A 19508-nucleotide genomic window follows, 5' to 3' on the forward strand; every position below is an offset into this window, starting at 1 on the left:
TGTATTTGAATTTGAATGACTATTGTTTTCTTCTTTTGGCTAGAGAATTTGAATGATTAACCGCAGGTAACAAATTTTTATTGAGAAATCCGCATGTAACAATTGCCAGCTCAAAATTGTTGATGCGCTGCATGTTTATCCTCATGGACACTTGTAAAGAGAACGAACTGACAGCGTGTCCCATGCCATTTTGTTGTTCATGCAGATAAATTGTCCAGAATACCCACAGCCCAATTTGATTCTTATCATCTCATGCATCTCAGTAAAGCAGTAATCCCTAATTTGAAAATAGCAAAATGCCCTTATGTTGTTATCTTCATTCACATGATAACACCATTTCTAACCTGTCCTATCATACATTTCCATTCTATCTCTACCCATAACATGACTGCATGGCTAATGCTGGTTAAGTTGAAGCTGGGCATGTAGCTCTCTTCACACTCCTCTACTGAGATCTAATCTAGTATACAGGCAATGAGACATATCAGTCCCGCTATTTCCTAATTCTAGCTATGGACTCATAAACATGGTTTCCGAAGTACTGGCTCTATCGACTATATTGCTTCCACATTTGCTCCCATTTTGGAAGTTTCCTTATCAGAATGTCGCCGTAGGGATCAGCTTGCTTCACATCTACAAACCCTCTAGTTTTCAATACCTGCAAACCAAAAAAAAGTATTATCTTGATGACGCTCAGAACTTTGTGGTTAACATGTCTGAGGTGCAATGTTTTCTCCCTATGCAGAAGGAACATAGAGGTGCATAGATCATACCAGGGTCTCATAAAATAGCCTCGCGCATTCTTTCTTGGTTCTTCGTTCTGCAACCTCCAACAAGTTCACTTCTTCCTCTCCACGACTTTTGCAAATTGTAAAATGCCTGTGCAAGTACCGCACCACCTTTCTGTATGCACAAAAGATCAGCAAGATAAAGATGGGGCTCTCAAGAGAAAAAAATTCCATGTACATACTGCCAGAAGAGTCTCAGAAGGTGAATGCACTGTACCTGGTTCTCAATGAACATCCGTCTACAAATATAGAGAAGTTCCAGCGTTCACGCATTAGTGCCGCATAACAAAGTACAAAAATCAAACAAAAATCAGCTAATAAAGACCCTTGATTTCTTACCAGCTTCCGGAGTAACTCCTTCGCAAAACTCAGACTCCTGAAATGAAGAACAAGTTAACTATTTAATACCAGGAGTAAATGACCTTTAAGCACCATAACATCATGAAGCAGAAACGATATTATATAATTTAGCACAGACTCATATGTGCACCAATAAGCTGTAGCAAAGTCATCATAGTTTTCATTTGAGAAATCTCTGTTCAGTACTTTACCTCGGTCAACAAACTGAAATCATGCTCTTGATCCGTATCCAGAGATTGTACATCTTCTACTTTTCCAGTAGGAAAAGCTTGCTCTGCACTTATAGATGGCTCTTTTTGCATCCTTCCAGATGTCTCGGGTCTTACTAGATCCATGTCAGGAACTTCGGGACTCTTTGGGCTATGAAATGATTTGATAGATTTTGAGCAAAGGATAGGTGTGTCTGGTGCAATATCTGCTTGTTCTGATCTAACAGTACATGGATATTCCAACACATTGGAGTCTTCTGGAGGTTCAACAGTTCCAGTTTCTACAACACCTATTTTCTCTGATGTACCAGTCCTTTGACAATCCAACAGATTTAACTTCTCTGGAATAATATTTAATTTCCTGACTTTCCTTTTGCATAACAGGGACCTAAGCTCTTGTGAAACGTCTGATAGAATAAGAGAATGAGGGTCATAAAAGATTTTACAACTAAAGGACCAGAAAAAAATAATGACAGTAAACTCACTAGATATCAATGGCTCCAAGAAATTTTGGGCAAGATTTCCAATTTGTTGAGTTTGCCAAACAGCATGAGCATTTTTGGGAACTTTTCTTCTTTTAGCAACCAAGTCTTTAGCATCATGTATGCTTTGCCTTATTACCCTGAAGAGATTTACAGTTTTGCATGCCTTGGTCAACTTCTGAAAGGTTGTAATACGAAAATGTCCAAGTGTTCCATCAAGTATAATGGTGGATGCACCAGATTTTATTTGAAGTTCCAGGCAAAACAGGACCCTTCAACTCAACATATATGAAGGAGCAGTAAACCACTTACTCATTAGGCAGCACCACTATATCATCAAATACGCATTTTCTTTTCCTACGAATCCTAGCCAACTGCTTAGACACTCGTCTGGGAACAGCCACCAACTTCGGTGTAGTAACTCCTGCATAAACAGATGTGTTACAAAGCATAAAACATAAACAATAATAGGAATAGAGGTTAATAAAATCATTTAATTGAGAGACTTCAACCTAGAAAATCTGGCTGCTTGGTGTTGGGACTGCCATCATATGCAACTGAGAGGAGATCAGGAACTTCTTCCGGAATATTTTTCAAGGTATTTGGTGCCTTCATGTCCTCTAACTTAGTTGGCTCTTCATTATGATTATATTCTCCATATGAACAAACAAGTTCTTGAATTTTCTTGGCCACACAGAGCACATCAAGGTCCAGAGGTTCTTGTGAGAAGGTCGCAATTTTCATATTCTCCATATCAGCTTTTAAGTTTCTTAGACTATGCTCTTCTCTTGTTTTCTGAGAACTCTGATTTTCTTGTTGCACCAATTCTAGTTCCATCATCTCTTCTCTATCACTTTGATGATCCACACCAGTTATCACATGGCAGGAGGGTTCTCTATCATTCCCACAAAGAATCTCATCATTCTGAACTTCTTCCTGAGTGTCAACTTCAGGCACTTCTATATGTGGAACCTCTAAGATTTCTCCATTGGTTTCATTATCTTCACCATATTGCTTAACTTGATTTTGAGGTTCTCTCTCAATGGTCATAAGTGTGTTACTCTCGGCACATTCTTCTTGAGAGAACCTATGCCACTGGACCCGTTTTATGATTTTTTCTGATTCAGCTCCATTACTTGATGTTCGTAATTCCATAGAAAAGTCCATCAGGTGAGATGAAAGTACACTGGAAATAAAAGTTACTTAGTTGAAATGCTGGCATGGAAATAAGAATACATGCTACCCAAAAATTAATTAGACTCTAAGCACATCGAATGGATATGTACCTACCTTCCGACTGAGGAGTAATAAGTAGAGAAAATACTGTGGCAGGCACCAAACTCCACATGATCAGACTGCATAAACAGAAACTGAAATCTCAGGTACAGCACTCCGAAGAAGTGTATCACCAGCCCTTTGAAGGAGATAAGTAAACTATATGGAATAATTTCGTGTCAAATGAAGTAAAATGTAGGATGAAAGTATATTAAGCTTAAAGGTGCTGACAAAATAGTATGCAACTTACCTTTTCTGATGAAAGTCGTCCTATTCCATCCCAGTCTGCACATTATGTTCCATATCATGCTGAAATTATGTGAATTTATACAAACTAAAATAAAGTAATGAAACATCAAGGACCACAAATTTACTACCTATAAGCGTGATTTCTCTCTGAGATGCCAAATGTCCACTGAAAGGTAATGAAATATGCATGTTATGCACATTTAAGAAATTAGGTATATCACTGATTACACGTGAGATATGAAACTAACCTAGTGACATCTTCAAGGCTCCCCATATCAAAAGCATCGAGTTCAAACCTATCCGGTATAGTAACAGAATGATAAGACCCACAGAGCAATTCTGTTGGTGCATTTTCATTTGTGTTCACAACAAATTTTTTGATCTCTATTAGCATTTTATTGCAATCATCAGAAAGATATTCAACTTTTCTCGAGTATATCCGTACAACACCAAGAAGTAAGTAGGCTAGTACTCTATATGTGATACCATCCAACTCATCGTGTAAAATTTTCTCTGCACAACAGAATAAGAACACAGAATGTTCAAGCTCTACTCAATGTAATCAAATTCAGTATCATAACATATCCCACTTGCCAAATCCAATTGCTTTCACTTTAACAAGATACAAAATTGACAAAGGATTCATCTATATAAACATTTTGAAATCGATTCGTATACTCTTAAAGGTGTTGGTTCCCCTTTACAAACATGATATCCGGTTCCCAGCCAAATAGAACTTAGTTATAGCAAACAATCAATTATTCTAAATAATCTTCACCAGTCTACCTCATTTTAACAAACGTCAATAAGAGTGATCAGGAAACTCAACTAGATGATGGATAACAGTAGCTAATTCCAAACCCATAAACAATGTCCATAAATTAATATCACCTTTTGTGTTACACTAACCAATCTATGTAAATATTAAGAAAAAATAAGCCACCAAATCTGGAATATCCATGAAGACAAAACACCCTGTCCAGAAAATTTCCTCTTCCTAACAGTATGAGCATTACAAGTACGACCCTAAAATCAACAAAGTTTCCACAAGAAAATGACAATTAAACCACATATCCACATTATTAATTTCTACGAAATTACAAAAATAGCAGAGCCCCAAATCAGAAAAAACGCACACAAACAATGACCCTCTGTTGGTGATTAATGAACCAAGTACAGCCAGAGATCAATTAACAGCAAGTGGATTATCAAACACGTTTGAAAAACCAAACCCATGTCAAAAATTCAATCTTTCTCCCTGATTTTCCCCTACAAAACCCAAATTAAAATATTGAAATGTGAAGAGACGAAAGCAAATTTACCAATAGAGGCTAAAATGTCAGTCTCTGTGATCTGGGTCTTCTTCAGCTTCTTAAAACAATAAGCAGCAACCCATATGGAGCTCAAAGGCCCTCTTCTTGCTAACAAGCTCTGTGAATAGATCATTGTAACTCGTAAGTAAAAGCTTTGAGCTTTTCTCTTCTCTGGGATCACTTTCTATTTCTAATTTGGTTTTTCAGACATAAATTTCAAATCTTGAGATTAAGAAATGAAAGAATGAATTGCAAACTGTTTAGAAGAGAACGGTCGAGTGGTTTAGTCTGCTCTGTGGTCTCAGAAGTAGTCAGAACCCAAGACGTACAGTACAGTCACAAAAAGTCGCATAACATTTTGCTTCTTTTCACACAATTATTATGGTAAGAAAAAGGGTTAGTGTCGAGTGTATGTAGTAGTTAGAACTTAGGATTAACTGGCAGTAAAAAGGGAAATCAGCTCAGGCAGTCGGGCACTACTAGTTTACTGTGATTTTAGCCCATGGCTGGATGATCTCCCAAATGAGGAAACCTAAGACAGAGTCGCATGACTGGATTTACCAAATGAGGAAACCTGAGATATGACTGTATCTCCCAAAACTGAGGAAACCTAAGACATGACTGAGATCTCGCAGATGAGGAACCTAAGACAATTTACAGTATACAGTACGACACTCCTCAATACTGCTTTAGATAGGGAAAAAAAATGAAGTATAATCGTAAAATTATAAGCTTGGCCCTTTCTAATTAGAAAGAGATCAACTACATTTTATTGTTAAAATTAAATAACTTTGTAACATTGTATAATCCATTATTCCATTTCATGAAGCAGGCAAGCACCCCTAACATGTAAGAAAAGAACGTACATCTTTTAGATCAAACTCATCACAGGATATACGAGTCGGTGCTTGTGGAGATAAAGCAGACACGTTGTATACTTGCCCACAGGTTTAATTCATTGTTCAACATCGGTGTTGGGATCGTTGATATACTTGCGGACTTGCCCACAGGTTTAATTCGATCATGTTCAACATCTGTGTTGGAATCGTTGATATAATTGCCCACAGGTTTAATTCATTGTTCAACATCTGCGTTGGGATCGTTGGCATTAGCAGCCATTTTCCCGATTTTCTTTTCAACAGTATATATATAACGGGTTTTCAACAGTAACATCACTCCACATTGCTTCATATATGAGTTGCATATTTTGGTTTAATTAATCCTTTCTAGCAGTCTAATTAACAAGACTGTTGAGGAAATCTAACCCTCTCTGATTTTGAATAATCCAAAGAACTCCCATTTCGGCTCGAGTGATGAGCATGGCCGGATTCATTCATAGGTGAACCTAGGCAAGAGCCTAGGTTAGGATTTTATTGTTAGATTGGAGTATAGAGTTTCTCCATGGAAAACCCATGTAAAAATGGCAATTTTGGGTAAAAATCTGGGGAAGGAGTTGCAAGTTGTTCTTTTTATGTTTCTTTTTCCTTATGTAAGAGCAAATCAGTGTCATTTAAAGATTTCAACTATTATTGAATCGATTTGATTCCTCAGTTTGAAAAAAAAAATTAATATTATAGTTAAATTACAAGCATATCAAAACTGGTCTATCAATATTTTAATTTCTCAGTACATTTTGAATTCTCCTAACAAAGTCCATCTTCCATTCTTTGTCTCATCAAAATATCAATCTTAGCTATCATCTATGTCGCTCAATGTTTGTGTTATTTATTTTTCAATTATTTTTTAATCATTGATGATGAATGGATGATACTTTTCTTTTTTAATTTATTTACTAAGAGTCAGATTTTCAATTGACATCATCTTCGTTTTAATTTTGACTTGGCTGACAAATGTTTTCTGGATCCGCCATTGGTGATGAGCAAGTGTCTTCATGTATTAGCATAATCATCGACCTTGAATTTCGTCTGCAATTTACTTTGGATCGATGCATAAATGGCCAAGCAGCTTACCATAAACAAGTTCACGTATATACGAAAACATGAACTAGATCACTTCCAAGAGTACCGTTCATCTCTATCCCAATAATTAATAATGAAAAAAAAATTGATCTACTGTACTTCGCTTTCAACCTTATGGAAACTGATCGATCAAGGAGGCAATGCAACGGGAATGAATGAACAATCAGGGCATAAGCATGTACACATTCACAACAGGCGAGCTGGCCAGGTTGGCAAGTATATAGAGGCAATGTAAAAATATCCAATGAAATTTATAATTATTGATTTATTGTTACACGAGCTGTTTAAAATTAAATACATACTCAACCTTCTTACTGAAAAGAAGTCCCATTACACAACAGCCAAACTCTCAAAATATCGGTCATTATACCAATCAATTCGGCAAAAGGAATCATTAACACCGGCCCTGGGAATCAAGTCGGTGGATTTGAAGGCGTTATTCCTAAGATCATAAGATATGACTTTACGAGGAGTATGCAGCAGCAACATAGAAGAACTTTCCTCCTCTTCTTCATTTTCGTCTGGAGCAAGAGAGAGAACAACGAAAAGATTTTGTAAGATCTGCGGGTAAGTGGTGCATAAGGGATCAAGATCAACATTGTACTTGAGAAACCAGCCAGAGTAGTCTTTCCCCATCTCGAAGACTTGAAATTGAGTAGGACATTGTCTAAGAATATCAATAAGATGCCAAATGGCCACCACCATGAGACTCCCTAAAATATGTACATATCCTGGAATGGATAATCTCCCCATGACTCGTAGGGAAACCATCAACGAATCCAACACTCTTCATCTATGTGATAGTAGGACATCTCACAATCACTGCCTAACAATGAACTGCACCGTTGCAGTATACACCAAGTTTGTAGTAGATTTCACTTTGAATCTCGAAAGAAGAATCGAGAAGCCTCCAACTGCGTGTCTCAGAAGAATATATCTATGTGATAGTACGGCCACCAGACGCCTGCAACTGGTTCGTGGACAAACCAAAGGAAGACTACTTTGTAATGGGGTGATTTGGAAGGGTCAAAAGCCAAAGCGTAGCCAAAATCTCGGGGCTCACCGAGAGGCAGCAGCTGGAGGAGTAAGCATGGAACACTTATTGGTTTTGGGATTGTGAACATAATAATCAAGTCTACTAGCTGTATTCAGTACCAGAGGTTGGATACGGCACAAACTTGAGAGGACTGCATAATTTGAATACCACATGGGTCGGGAACAAACTTGAGAGGATTGCAGGTTGCAGACTCGGTTAGGTCTTGGTTCCCGCAGTTAGTAGGACTAGTCGGATGACCATATATGATCAACGTCAAGAGGGACGAAATAGAACCTGTTGGATAGTTCCTGAACTAAGCCGGAGATGGATTCCTAAGGGTGTGGAGATGACAGAACTCGGGGTTGGAAAGAAAAGATAGCCAGCGCTTGGAGACGCATTTGCAGCGGACCAGTGTGTGCACCATGTTACACGCACAAGGATTTCCCTAAGGATATCTTCATAGTCTAATATGGTTTCTGCTGGAGCGTTGTAGTGTGTACAGTGTTTTCAGATGTGACGCCGAGGCGTCGCCGGTGCGCGCTTGCCGGCGGAGCGAAGGAGAAAAGCCTCGCTGCCTCAAACCCAGGCGAGGCGATGGAAAGGTGACCGCCGGAGCGACGGAGCGAGCGGCGGAGCGATGCGAAGCGAATCGACTTCAATCTCGAGCCCAGAAGCTACCCAGGTCGCAAGTCGGTTTGGGTTGTTTGAGAGTGCTCCGAAGAGACCAGTGCTCCGGCCGGAACGTCACCGCCTCGCAGGAGGCAGGACTTCTTCTCGGCTCGCATGATTCTTCAGGCTCCAAGAGATGACTTCTCGAGTGTTCCGGCCGTCGTCTTGATTGAAGAGACACCGGTGCTCCGGCCATTGTAGCCTCGCAGGACCTCTTCATGGATCGCAGCATCGCACTTCCTGGGCTCGCAAAATCGCTTCTTAGATCGCAGCAGGCAGCGCGAGGGTCAAACCGTCGAAGAGAGGAGACGAAGAGGAAGAAGCAAATTTTTTTTCTCTTGGCCAAAACGACGTCGTTTTTGGTACCTTTCATTTAACCAAAACGGTTCCGTTTTGCTTAGTTTCAAACGACAGAAAGGCTTTTAACAATTGTACAAGTGAACCAAATTTCAACCTAGCATTCTATTATACTCTCTGCCTCCCTCATTCTCTCTGCCCTCTGCCCTCTGCCTCCGTGAGTCTCTCTTCCTCTCCATTGAAGATCAAAATTTTTGCTGCCTATATTTTGCCTATTTGAAACTTGAAGATTTACTTAGCTTTGAGGTTAGTCAACTTTAATCATTTTTAATAATTGATTTTATTTTTGCATATATTTGTTTGATTTTAGTTGACTACATACCATAAATTTGATTAATAATTTCTGAGCATTTGTTGTATGTGTTTGTTGGTGTTTGTGAATATTAGTCATGAGTGAGAAAGGGGTAGATGGAAGAGATAAAGCATGGAAATTTACAAAAAAGATGGAAGGGGAGAAATATTTTAGATGTATTTTCTATAATCAAGTATGCAGTGGCACTATTTCTAGACTTAAGCATCATTTAGCAGGTATTTTCGGGTGGTATGAAAGCTTGTAATAAAGTCCCTTCTGATGTGAAGAATGAGTATCAATTAGCTATAAAAGACTTTAAGGATTTGAAATTTAAGAGATGTGCTATACTCCGTGAGATTGGGGAAGGAATTGGTGGTGGAAGTGATAGTATAGATTCTCCATTAGAAGAATGTGGGAGTAGTGCTGCTCAACCAAAAATCAAAGGACCACTTGATAGTTTTGTGTCTTCTCAACCTAGGCAAATCGTATTGAATGAAGCTTACAAAAAAGAGTTAAGAAAAGAAGTTTGTCGGATGGTTGGGCATTTTGTGTTTTCTAGGGTGCTTCCTTTTAATACGGTTAATGATCCATTTTGGTTAGCTATGGTAGAGGGAATTGCCAAGTATGGTGTAGGGTTCAAGCCTCCTTCTATGCATGAATTAAGGACTTGGATTCTTAGGGAAGAAGTTGAAGATATTGATAAGTATTTGTTAGAGCATAAGAAAGCTTGGGAGAAGTATGGGTGTTCTATCATGTCGGATGGTTGGACCGATGGAAAGGGTAGAGTACTTCTTAATTTTCTTGTGAATAATCCGGCGGGTACTTTCTTTTTGAAGTCCATTGATGCATCCGGTAGTGTAAAAAATGGTAGTTTAATGCTAAAGTATTTAGATGAAGTGGTTAGAGAAGTTGGGGAAGAGAATGTAGTTCAAATAATCACCGATAATGCATCAAATTATAAAAATGCGGGCCTTAGACTTATGCAAAGGAGGTTGAAGTTGTGGTGGACTTCATGTGCAGCACATTGTATTGATCTTATGCTTGAAGATATTAGCAAGCTAATCATCTTTGAGAAGACCTTTGCAAGTGCTAGGAAAGTGGTGAAGTTTCTCTATTGTCACACTTGGGTCCTTTCTCTCATGAGGGAATTCACAAACAACAGTGAGATCATTCGTTCGGCGGTAACTCGTTTTGCAACTTCCTTTCTCACCCTTCAAAGTATCTATAACCAAAAACAACCTCTTCAAATGATGTTTAACAGCAAGAAGTGGATTGATGGTCCTTTTGTAAAAAGTCATGAAGGCATAGGGGCTCGTGCAATTGTTCTATTTGAAAAAAACTTTTGGAGTGATGTTGCATTTTGTGTGAAGGGTGTGATGCCATTAGTGTGTGTTTTGAGGGAGGTTGATTCGGAGATAAGACCTGCTATGGGCTACATATATGAATTAATGGATGCCGCAAAGGAGAAGATTGCATTTGGATTGAAGAAGAACCCTAGACATTATCAACCAATTTGGAACAAAATTGATGCAAGGTGGACTCCTCAACTACATCAACCTTTGCATGCTGCCGGATATTTTCTAAACCCTCAACTACATTATGAAGACAACTTCTCAATTGTTTTAGAAGTCAAGAAATGATTGCATGAATGCATGAATAGAATGATGTCATTTGAGGATCGGCTAAGGGCTGATATCCAATTGGAGATGTTTGATAAATGCCTTGGAAAGTTTGGAAGTAAGATAGCAATACATTCCAGGAAGCTAAGAAGTCCAAGTAATGCCTCATATATTATTCTTTATAATACAATTGTCTATATTTTATTATTTACAACTTAAATATAATTTATATTTTCAGCGAGTTGGTGGGAGCGTTTTGGAGAGGAAACACTTGAGTTGACAAAGTTTGCTATCTGTGTACTTAGCCTAACATGTAGTGCCTCTGGATGCAAGAGGAATTGGAGTACCTTTGAGTCGGTAAGGAATTGCTTAATCATTACCAATTTATATAATCAGTAGCATATTTATGTCATCTAAATTTATTTTTATGTTTGTTTTAGATTCACACTAAGAAAAGGAACCGACTTGAGCACAAAAGATTAAATGCATTGGTTTATGTCAAGTACAACTCTTTACTAAGGGAAAGAAACATTAGAAGACGAGTGAAGAAGCTTGATCCCATTTTAGTGGAAGAAATCGATTCCGATGATGAATGGATATCAGAGGTGGAAGATCCTATATTGCCAAATGATCTCTCTTGGCTTGAAGAAGGTGTGTATGAGGTGGAAGCTATAAGGAATGTACCGATTGAATGTTATGAACAAAATTTGTCAACTAGAGTTCCTATATGTGTAGAGCCACTAGATGAGCCAACAATAGATGATATTCCTTTGTCGGATGATGACATGAGATTTGATGAGCCCTCTTACGCACCTTCTTCTAAAAGGAAGAATGTTGAAAGCTCAAGTAAGTACTTTCTTATTCATCCTCATGTTATTTAGTTTGTTTAGAATATACGTATCAATCCATATTTATACTAGTACGCTTTTTTTTAGGTAAAGAAAAATCCAAATCCAAGAAGAAAATGAAAACATTGGATTCATTATTTAGGAATGAAGATGAGATTGAAGACCTTACTTTACATCCACATATTGATGCATTGAACATTGATGATTGTAATGATATTCATGTGGGTGTGAGTGGATATGACGATGAAGATTGAACAAGAAGATTAAACGCATTGAAGTGTAGCTGTTGCATTTAATTTAGTATGACTCTATATATTAATTCTATAATTTGATTAGAACCTTATTTTGGATTAATGTTATGGTTATAATGACATATTTACATATTTTGAAGGATATTCATATTATTTGAAAATGTATTGTATTAAATTAATGTTTGTTGGAAAGGCAATCGCCTTAAATCGCCTTTGCACGCCGATGCTCTCGCCTTGTGAGGCTTGACCATGTCGTCTTCGCCTTCGCTTTCGCATCTGAAAACATTGAGTGTGTACACCATGTTTGATTTCACTCTCAAGGGCTCTTATAATTTGGGATTCCAAAACTAGGTTTATAAAACTCTTCTAATTCCAATTGGCAAAGGATACGTTTGATTTCATCCTCAAGGGCTCTTATTATTTGGGATTCCAAAACTAGGTTTGTAAAACCTAGACTCTTGTAATTCCAATGGGCAAAGAATAGCAATCCTAACCCAAATGGAAGGTTAACTCAGTGTGTGTATACATAAAGTCAATATCAATAAACATCAATAACTTTTTTTGTCAACCCCAATTGCTTTCCCTATTAACAACATACAAGTCGATAAACAAAGCTAAATGATGTATAACATTAGCAGAGACTATTAGACAGATTCAAAATTGGAGCAGCAATATAAGGGAGTTTTTTTTTTTTGCAATGCCTCTTTCAGTACATTATAATTATTGAGGTTAAACAAGCTGTTGTTAAATTAAACTTATCAGTGCGCACCAAACTGACAGTTGATTTCACAACAAGAGAAAAGAAAAAGAAGAATTCCCATTACACAACAGCCAAACTCTCAACATATCGATAATTTTCATAGCCAACTCGGCAATAAGAATCATCAACCGGGACCTTGGGAATTAAGTCGGTGGATTTGAAGGTGTTATTCTTAAGATTATAAGAGATGACTGTACCAGGTGTATGCAGCATCAACAGATATGAACTTTCCTCATCTTCGTCATTTTCGTCTGGAGCAAGAGAGAGAATAGCACAACGATATTGTAGGATGTGCGGGTAAGCCGTGCATAAGGGATCAAGATCAACATTGTACTTGGAAAACCAGCCAGAGTAGTCTTTCCCCATCTCGAAGACTGTAAATTGAGTAGGACTTTGTAATTTAATATCAATAAGATGCAAACGGCCACCAGCATGAGACTCCCTAACATATGTACACATGGTGGAATGGAAATTGGCTCCGTAGCTCGGGAAACCATCAACGAATCCAACACGCTCTTCATCTATGTGATAGTATGACATCTCACAATCCATGCCTAACCAATGAACTGCACCGTTGCAGTATACGCCAAGTCTGTAGTCGACTTGACTTTGAGTCTCGAAAGAAGAATCCAGAAGTCTCCAACTACGAGTCTCAGAAGAATATACCTCAATGTGATAGTACGGCCACCAGATGCCTTCTGCAACTGGTTCTTCGACAAACCAAAGGAAGACTACTTTGTAATGGGGTGATTTGGAAGGGTCAAAAGCCAAAGCGTAGCCGAAAACTCGGGGATCACCAGTAGAGGCAGCAGCAGCAGCAGCTGGAGGAGTAAGAGGGGAGAACTTGTTGGTTGTGGGATTGAGAACATAATAAACAAGTCTATTAGCCGTATCGTCCAGAGGTTGGATACGGCACAAGAAGAGGCCATTGCATGACTGCATAATCTGAATGCCACATGGGTGGAGAACAAAATTCAGAGGATTGCAGGTGGGTAGATGTGACCTTGCAGACCCGGTTAGAGTTTGGTTCCGGCAGTTGGTAGGACTAGTCGGACGATCATGATCAATGTCAAGAGGGACAAAATAGAACCTTTTGGATAGTTCAGAAAAGAAGCCGGAGATGGGCGGGCGTGGATTCCTAAGGGTGTGGAGATGACAGAACTTGGGGTTGGAAAGAAAAGAGAGCCAGCGCTTTGAGACGCATTTGCAGCGGACCAGTGCAAGAGCTGGTACACGCACAAGGATTTCCGTAAGGATATCTTCATAGTCTAATATGCTTTCTCCTAAGCTTCCGGTGGTGCTGCAACGTTTTAGTGTTTGCATCATGTTTGATTTCACTGTCACTTTTTTGATTCCGAAACTAGGCTAAATATAACCTTGGACCCTCCTAGTTCCAATTGACAAAGGATAAAAAAATCCACAACTGGTGAAAACATAGCCCGTTCCCAGTTACTAGTTTAGCTATTACTATCAACGAAGGCTCCATGACCTTGAAGAGAGAGAGAGAGAGAGAGAGAGAGAGAGAGAGAGAGAGAGATTACATTGCCTGAGCATAAGAATTGTAGTCGTATAGAAGAGGTTTCTATCTGTTGTAGGCTTTTTTGTTGTGTCGTTTTGGCTTATAAGGTCGTGTCAACTGTCAAAATTCAAAATTCGACACCCCTAATAGGAGTCGCTAACACCCTATAACATGTACGAACATATAGCGAACCAATATCTTGTACTATAATTGTTGTGGTATGACTGAAGTACTGAACTTTGTTGTAGTTACTAGTTTCGATTATGATTAAACAGTTGTTACTCTGTACTTTATTCTATAATAGTTAAACAAACATTAGAGCTTAAAACCCTAATACAACATACATCAGAGTTGTCAAACGATATTGCCTTCATAACGACATTTGGAAAATTTGAAGACCAACTGGTAAGGTGGAGAGAATGGCCAAGATCAGCTACTGCATCAGCCGCAAAATGAGCTTCACATCAAACATGCTTGAAGGAAATTTGGGAGAAATGGGAGGCAAGCCAGTTAATATCCGCAACAAGAGTTTTTATCTTCCAAGGAGTTGTGCAGGACTTATTAATGGAGTCAATGAGTAATTTTGAGTCTCCCTCAACAACAATACGCCGATGGCCATGATGAAGGGCTGCTACAAGCCCAGCTCGAAGCGCAAAACCTTCAGAGACAATCACACTGGAGCTTCCAAGGGACTTGGTGGAGGCAAGGAGAGGAGTGCCATGTGAGTCTCAAAAAATGAAACAAGCTGTAGGTAGGCCATCAGAGGAAACCGAGCCATCAAAGTTCAGCTTTAAAAGATCAGAAGATGGGTTTTTCCAGACTATATTAGGCCTAGAACTTATTCCACCCACTGCTCAAAAGAATCATACAAACTAACCATATTTGGAAGCAATTCATCATCCCATTGCCAAAAAGCATAGACTTTTAGTTCCAATGTGGCAACTGTACTGAAATGTGCTCACCCTGATTGTTATAGTACTTGCAACAAGGTCTCATAGTTCAACTTCTGTGTTAAGATAGTCACCGTTGGCAGCAGCCATTTTCTCGATTTTCTTTTTAAGAGCCTTATCAAAGTTAGAAGCTGATAGTGATAACAACTGGTTCAATAGTAACATCACTCCACATTCCTTCATAAGTGCATATCTGGGTTTAATCCTTTCTACCAAACTATAACCAAAGTATTGAGGGAACTTAACCAGCTCTGATTTTGAATAATCCATGGTCAAAAAGAACTCCCATTTCGGCAACAAGTTCTCTGTCAAGCTGAAAGTATATAAAGCTCCATACCTTGAAAGCATAGTTCCAATTTCCTCCATAGTGTATCCCCTTGCAGTGAAAAACTGTGTCACAGGCTTCAAGTTGGCCTCTATACTAAGGCCAAAAACTGTGGGAGATCGATGCAGAAGAACACCAACATCCACCCCCAGTGAGCGAAAATACTCGGCTGTGGGTCGTAATTTGTCCTCAACACTATAACTAATAATGTTGGGGCACCTTGTCAAGACCTTACCTATGATCTCCTCTGAAAGGCCCATTTCGTAGAGGAAATTGACTGTTGTTTTAACCTTCTGCCTGCTATATGTGAGAAGCGCTGGGAAGCGGTATATCACTTTTGCCCACTGTCTCTTGTCCACACCTAGGTTTTCTAAGAATCTCATGGTGGGCATAATATTCTCATAAAGACTGATCCCACACAGCTGAGGCCTCTTAAAGAGGATTGTAGGAATATCAGATTTTGGGACCCCAAGATCAAGGAGAAACTCAACAGTTGGTTTTATTTTCCCCTCCAAACTGTAGTAGGCAAAAGATGGAAATCTACGTGCTACACCCTTTATCTGATCAAGATCCATTCCAAGCTCTAAAAGGTATTGGATATGAGGTGGGAGCTTCCCAGCTGGGCCTATCTCACTCACTCTGGATATGGCTTTCAACTTCTTCAAGTCGACAGATGACTGTGATTTAAAAACCGGTGCAACTGGCTTTGCTTTAACTGGTGCATCTGGAAAGCTTTCCACCACATCGACCATATAGCTACCATGCTCCTCTAGGAGGGATTCAAGGTAGGGAATTAAAGCCTCCCTTATCTCAAGAGTGGTTAGCTCTCGTCCTGCAACAGAATAGATTAATCAGATTTAGAACTTACAACTATTACAAAAGATAGATCCATGAAGAAGCAGTAAAATAGCGAATTCGAACCTACTAGATACCGGGATTTATGAACAGAATGAAGCCTATCGACAAGGTGATCAATAAAAAGCTCAGACTTGTTTATGGTTCTTGCGGCAAGTGTATGGCTGAGACCTTGTTTCTTCAAGAACAACATTAGGACAGCTTTAGCTTCTTCTTTCTCAGCTGCTAAAAGAGCTGGAGATACCAATTTGAAATTAAATGACCCTTCTATCCCAGAGTCCGCTGCACAGATGGTGAAAAACACATTAGTTGAGTCATGGATATCGACATTTGAAGTTCAAAAGCAAGTATAACAGGAATGCGTAACTAAATGCTTACCAAACCTTGCTCGACATATGAACAGAGATTGAGAAACAGCAAGTCTAGTCCTGGAGAAACAATCCAAAATCAGTTTCAATCATGACAAGTATACAAAAGCAAAAATAATATGGGCAGTGTAGCTAGCAAATAACAGTACAACACCATAGCACCACCCTATCGAAATCTACTAAATCAAACAGATATATCGCATCATTTCACCAATTGATCACATCAAATTCCCAAGCTGGCCAGTCCAAATATCAAAACCCACAACAATGAAAAGACTCTGCTCCCTAGCCTCCTTTCTACACTATCAAATTACTCCACCAGAACCACAATTGCCTTCATAATATGATCAATACATCTATCATTTCTTCTTACTTTATACTCAGCTAGTATATAAATTCCAATTACACTCACTATTACCACAAACCCCTACATATAATCCACTTTAAATTAGAATGCAAACAGTAACTTAAACATATGAAATATTCAGAAAGATTAGAGCTTTAACCTCACAAGCTTCACTGGATAGTGACACGTCAGCTTGAAGCTAGAATCATTGACATTGCAACACCTACAAAACCCAAAAACGACTATGTAAACTTCCAACAGTTCTTCTTCCCCAATTTCAAAACCAAAACCACAAACCCAGTAAAGGGATAATGAGAGAGCACTACCTCCCAGTGCTGAACAAAACTTGCAGAGGAGAAGCAAAGTCGCATAAAGCTTCCATCTTTCAGCTCCAAACTTCTAACTTCTAACTCCTAACTCCAAATATCCCCAATATAAAGCCCTAATTTAAATTAGCCAAACGTCGTCGTTTCGTTATTTTGGGCCTAAAAAAGCCCAAATCCAATGCGCGGGGGTTTATCAAATCTAAAACCCTAGAGAGAGAGAGAGAGAGAGAGCTTTAGCTTCACACTCCCAGCTATGGCGATCTTTCTACGACGTGGATTCTCAATCCGACACGCGCTTCTCCGACGAAGCTCAGCTCTCTACGGCTGTGATCTCTTCAGCTCCGAAACGACGCCGCAGAGGATTATTCTCTCTCCTACTCCGGCCCTTGAGTTCGTGCGAGAAAGTCGCAGAGGGTTCGCGAAAGGCCGTAATAAATCAAGTACTGAATCTCTCTCTGACTTGTTAAAGATTTGATTTTTTGATTTGGGTTTGAGAATTTGGTTGATTTTATGAGCTGGTTTTTTTTTGTGTGATTGTAGGAGATGATTCTTCTGGAAGCACAATTGAGGTTTTGCCGGATATGGGGCCCACCATCAAGGCCAATGCGAGTGCTCATATGGAGGCTTCAATTGGTGCATTGTTGGGAGAGCTGAGCAAATTAAGAACGGGGAGAGCATCTCCAGGTTGTGACTTGCCGAATTTTTGTTCTTTTTTCGGTTTGTTTGGTGATTTTTAGTTGGCTGATTGTGTGAGTTTTTGGGAAATGTTTGTGTGTGTAGGAATGCTGGACCACATTATTGTGGAAACCGGTGGTTTGAAGCTGCCGTTGAGTCAGATAGCGGTTGTTTCTGTCATGGATTCGAAGACGCTGTCCATCAATCCATTTGATTCAAATGTAATGAAACCTATGCTTCAGTTTCGTAGTATTTGATGACCTTTGTTTTCTACTGCATTACCCTTTGTTTATCAGATACTTGTTTCTTGAAACATGAGAATGCATCCAGCTGTGAGCTTTAGTCTTGTGCATGTGCTATTGCACTACATGCCTAATGTGTCATATAATGAGCTTTTGAAATGAATCTAGTTATGAGATTAAGAGTTTCCGGAAAGTTTTGATTAAGCACATCCTGTAATTGTCATTGTTTTCGAAATGGTACAACTTCATTCTGCCCAATGTACTTTACTTTTATTGCAGGCCTTGAGCAATATAGAGACTGCCATCATTGATTCTCCCTTGGGTTTGAATCCTAAGACCGATGGGGAGCGATTGATTGCAGCTATTCCCCCGTAAGTACTTATCTTATTGGAGCTGATTCTCTCTTTAATTACCAACACATTTATTTTGTAATAGGCAGTGTATACCTTCCTAAACAGACTAGCTTCCGTGGTTTTAGTGTTCATAATTGTTAAACTTCTTAGTAAAAATCAGTCTAAAGTCTCCCCATGCTTAACTATTATTGTTCTAGGTGCCTAATTGCTAGACTAATACTATTGCTCTTTTGTAATTGCCAGATTGACCAAAGAGCATGTTCAGGTGAGTAACTATTTTCCTCTATTTCTTGGGTTCTACACTTTTGCCATGTGGCGATCTGCAAGTCTTATCAGTAAACATATTGTACCAGGCTATTTGTAAATTGGTTAACAAGTCTTGTGAAGATAGCCGATTAAGCATAAGAAGAGGACGCCAAAAGGTAACACATACCAATTATTTTCCTGCTAATTCTATTTGGTAATGAAAGATATGTGCGCTTATCTGCAGTTATAGATTTATAGTAGTATTAGACAATGTGTTCAATCTGGCCTGGTAGAGGTGGCCTCATGAAGAGTTGTGCCCCTACTAGGATATAAGATTAGACCTATTTTAGGCTAAGAAGCATTAGCGGTGAAGTGTTAGTTTGAGTTTATTCTCCGTCTGAATAGGGTGTTAATTTCTTTTACAGGCAATGGATGCAGTTAAAAAGTTATATTCAAACTACCCCAAGGACGACTTAAAAAGATTGGAGAAAGAGGTGAGTAACTACTTACAAGCTAATGCCTTTGAAAAACAAATATGGTGAAAAAGCTTACTGCTGCTCATTTGTTTTCCAAATGGTTCCATTTTCCAGGTTGAGGAGCTGACTAAAAAATATATCAAGAAAGCAGAGGACTTGTGCAAAGCAAAGGAGAAGGAGATTGCTGGAGGTTGTTAAAGGTTATCCTATTAATCTTGATTCCTGGGAGAACCCCCTCCCCTTTTGAAGGAGCTATACCTGAAATCGTTTTTGGAGAAGAGTAAGGAGCTATACCTGAAATCGTTTTTGGAGAAGAGTCCCTTAGTTTCGTCATTTGTTA

At 39.0% G+C, this 19508-nt stretch overlaps 5 protein-coding genes across 6 annotated transcripts; 2 read left to right on the forward strand and 3 right to left on the reverse strand.

Moving 5' to 3' along the window:
• Positions 1-73: 73 nt before the first annotated feature.
• On the reverse strand, positions 74-4958 carry LOC126798283 (sister chromatid cohesion 1 protein 2-like). Of its 2 annotated transcripts, XM_050525202.1 has the most exons (13): positions 4686-4958; positions 3612-3876; positions 3492-3529; positions 3365-3399; positions 3130-3194; positions 2352-3025; positions 2152-2263; positions 1843-1979; positions 1340-1764; positions 1128-1164; positions 1006-1027; positions 774-903; positions 76-658 (listed from the first exon to the last, which is right to left on the reverse strand). In XM_050525202.1, exons 1-13 carry the CDS (start codon positions 4807-4809, stop codon positions 548-550), a joined length of 2175 nt encoding a protein of 724 aa, XP_050381159.1. In that variant the 5' UTR covers positions 4810-4958; the 3' UTR covers positions 76-547. The 2 variants fall into 2 exon arrangements, 1 of the variants encoding a protein (XP_050381159.1); XR_007672500.1 differs by lacking the exon at positions 1006-1027 and having other exon boundaries at positions 74-658.
• Positions 4959-9260: 4302 nt separating this feature from the next.
• On the forward strand, positions 9261-10649 carry LOC126797469 (uncharacterized). Its single transcript, XM_050524094.1, has one exon. The coding sequence runs from the start codon at positions 9261-9263 to the stop codon at positions 10647-10649; it is 1389 nt and encodes a 462-aa protein (XP_050380051.1).
• Positions 10650-12547: 1898 nt separating this feature from the next.
• LOC126797470 (F-box protein At5g07610-like) lies at positions 12548-13813 on the reverse strand. The gene has a single exon (XM_050524095.1). It carries the CDS (start codon positions 13811-13813, stop codon positions 12548-12550), a length of 1266 nt encoding a protein of 421 aa, XP_050380052.1.
• A 664-nt stretch (positions 13814-14477) lies between these two features.
• Positions 14478-17258, reverse strand: LOC126799043 (transcription termination factor MTERF5, chloroplastic). The gene is made up of 5 exons (XM_050526154.1): positions 17177-17258; positions 17011-17073; positions 16515-16564; positions 16203-16418; positions 14478-16113 (listed from the first exon to the last, which is right to left on the reverse strand). The coding sequence occupies exons 1-5, from the start codon at positions 17230-17232 to the stop codon at positions 14999-15001; spliced, it is 1500 nt and encodes a 499-aa protein (XP_050382111.1). The 5' UTR covers positions 17233-17258; the 3' UTR covers positions 14478-14998.
• Positions 17259-17408: 150 nt separating this feature from the next.
• On the forward strand, positions 17409-19448 carry LOC126799491 (uncharacterized). Its single transcript, XM_050526700.1, has 8 exons — positions 17409-17616; positions 17717-17860; positions 17957-18072; positions 18373-18464; positions 18690-18711; positions 18800-18868; positions 19118-19186; positions 19283-19448. The coding sequence occupies exons 1-8, from the start codon at positions 17430-17432 to the stop codon at positions 19364-19366; spliced, it is 783 nt and encodes a 260-aa protein (XP_050382657.1). The 5' UTR covers positions 17409-17429; the 3' UTR covers positions 19367-19448.
• Positions 19449-19508: the final 60 nt, after the last annotated feature.

This window comes from Argentina anserina, chromosome 6, assembly GCF_933775445.1.
Source record: "Argentina anserina chromosome 6, drPotAnse1.1, whole genome shotgun sequence".
Lineage (NCBI taxonomy): Eukaryota > Viridiplantae > Streptophyta > Magnoliopsida > Rosales > Rosaceae > Argentina > Argentina anserina.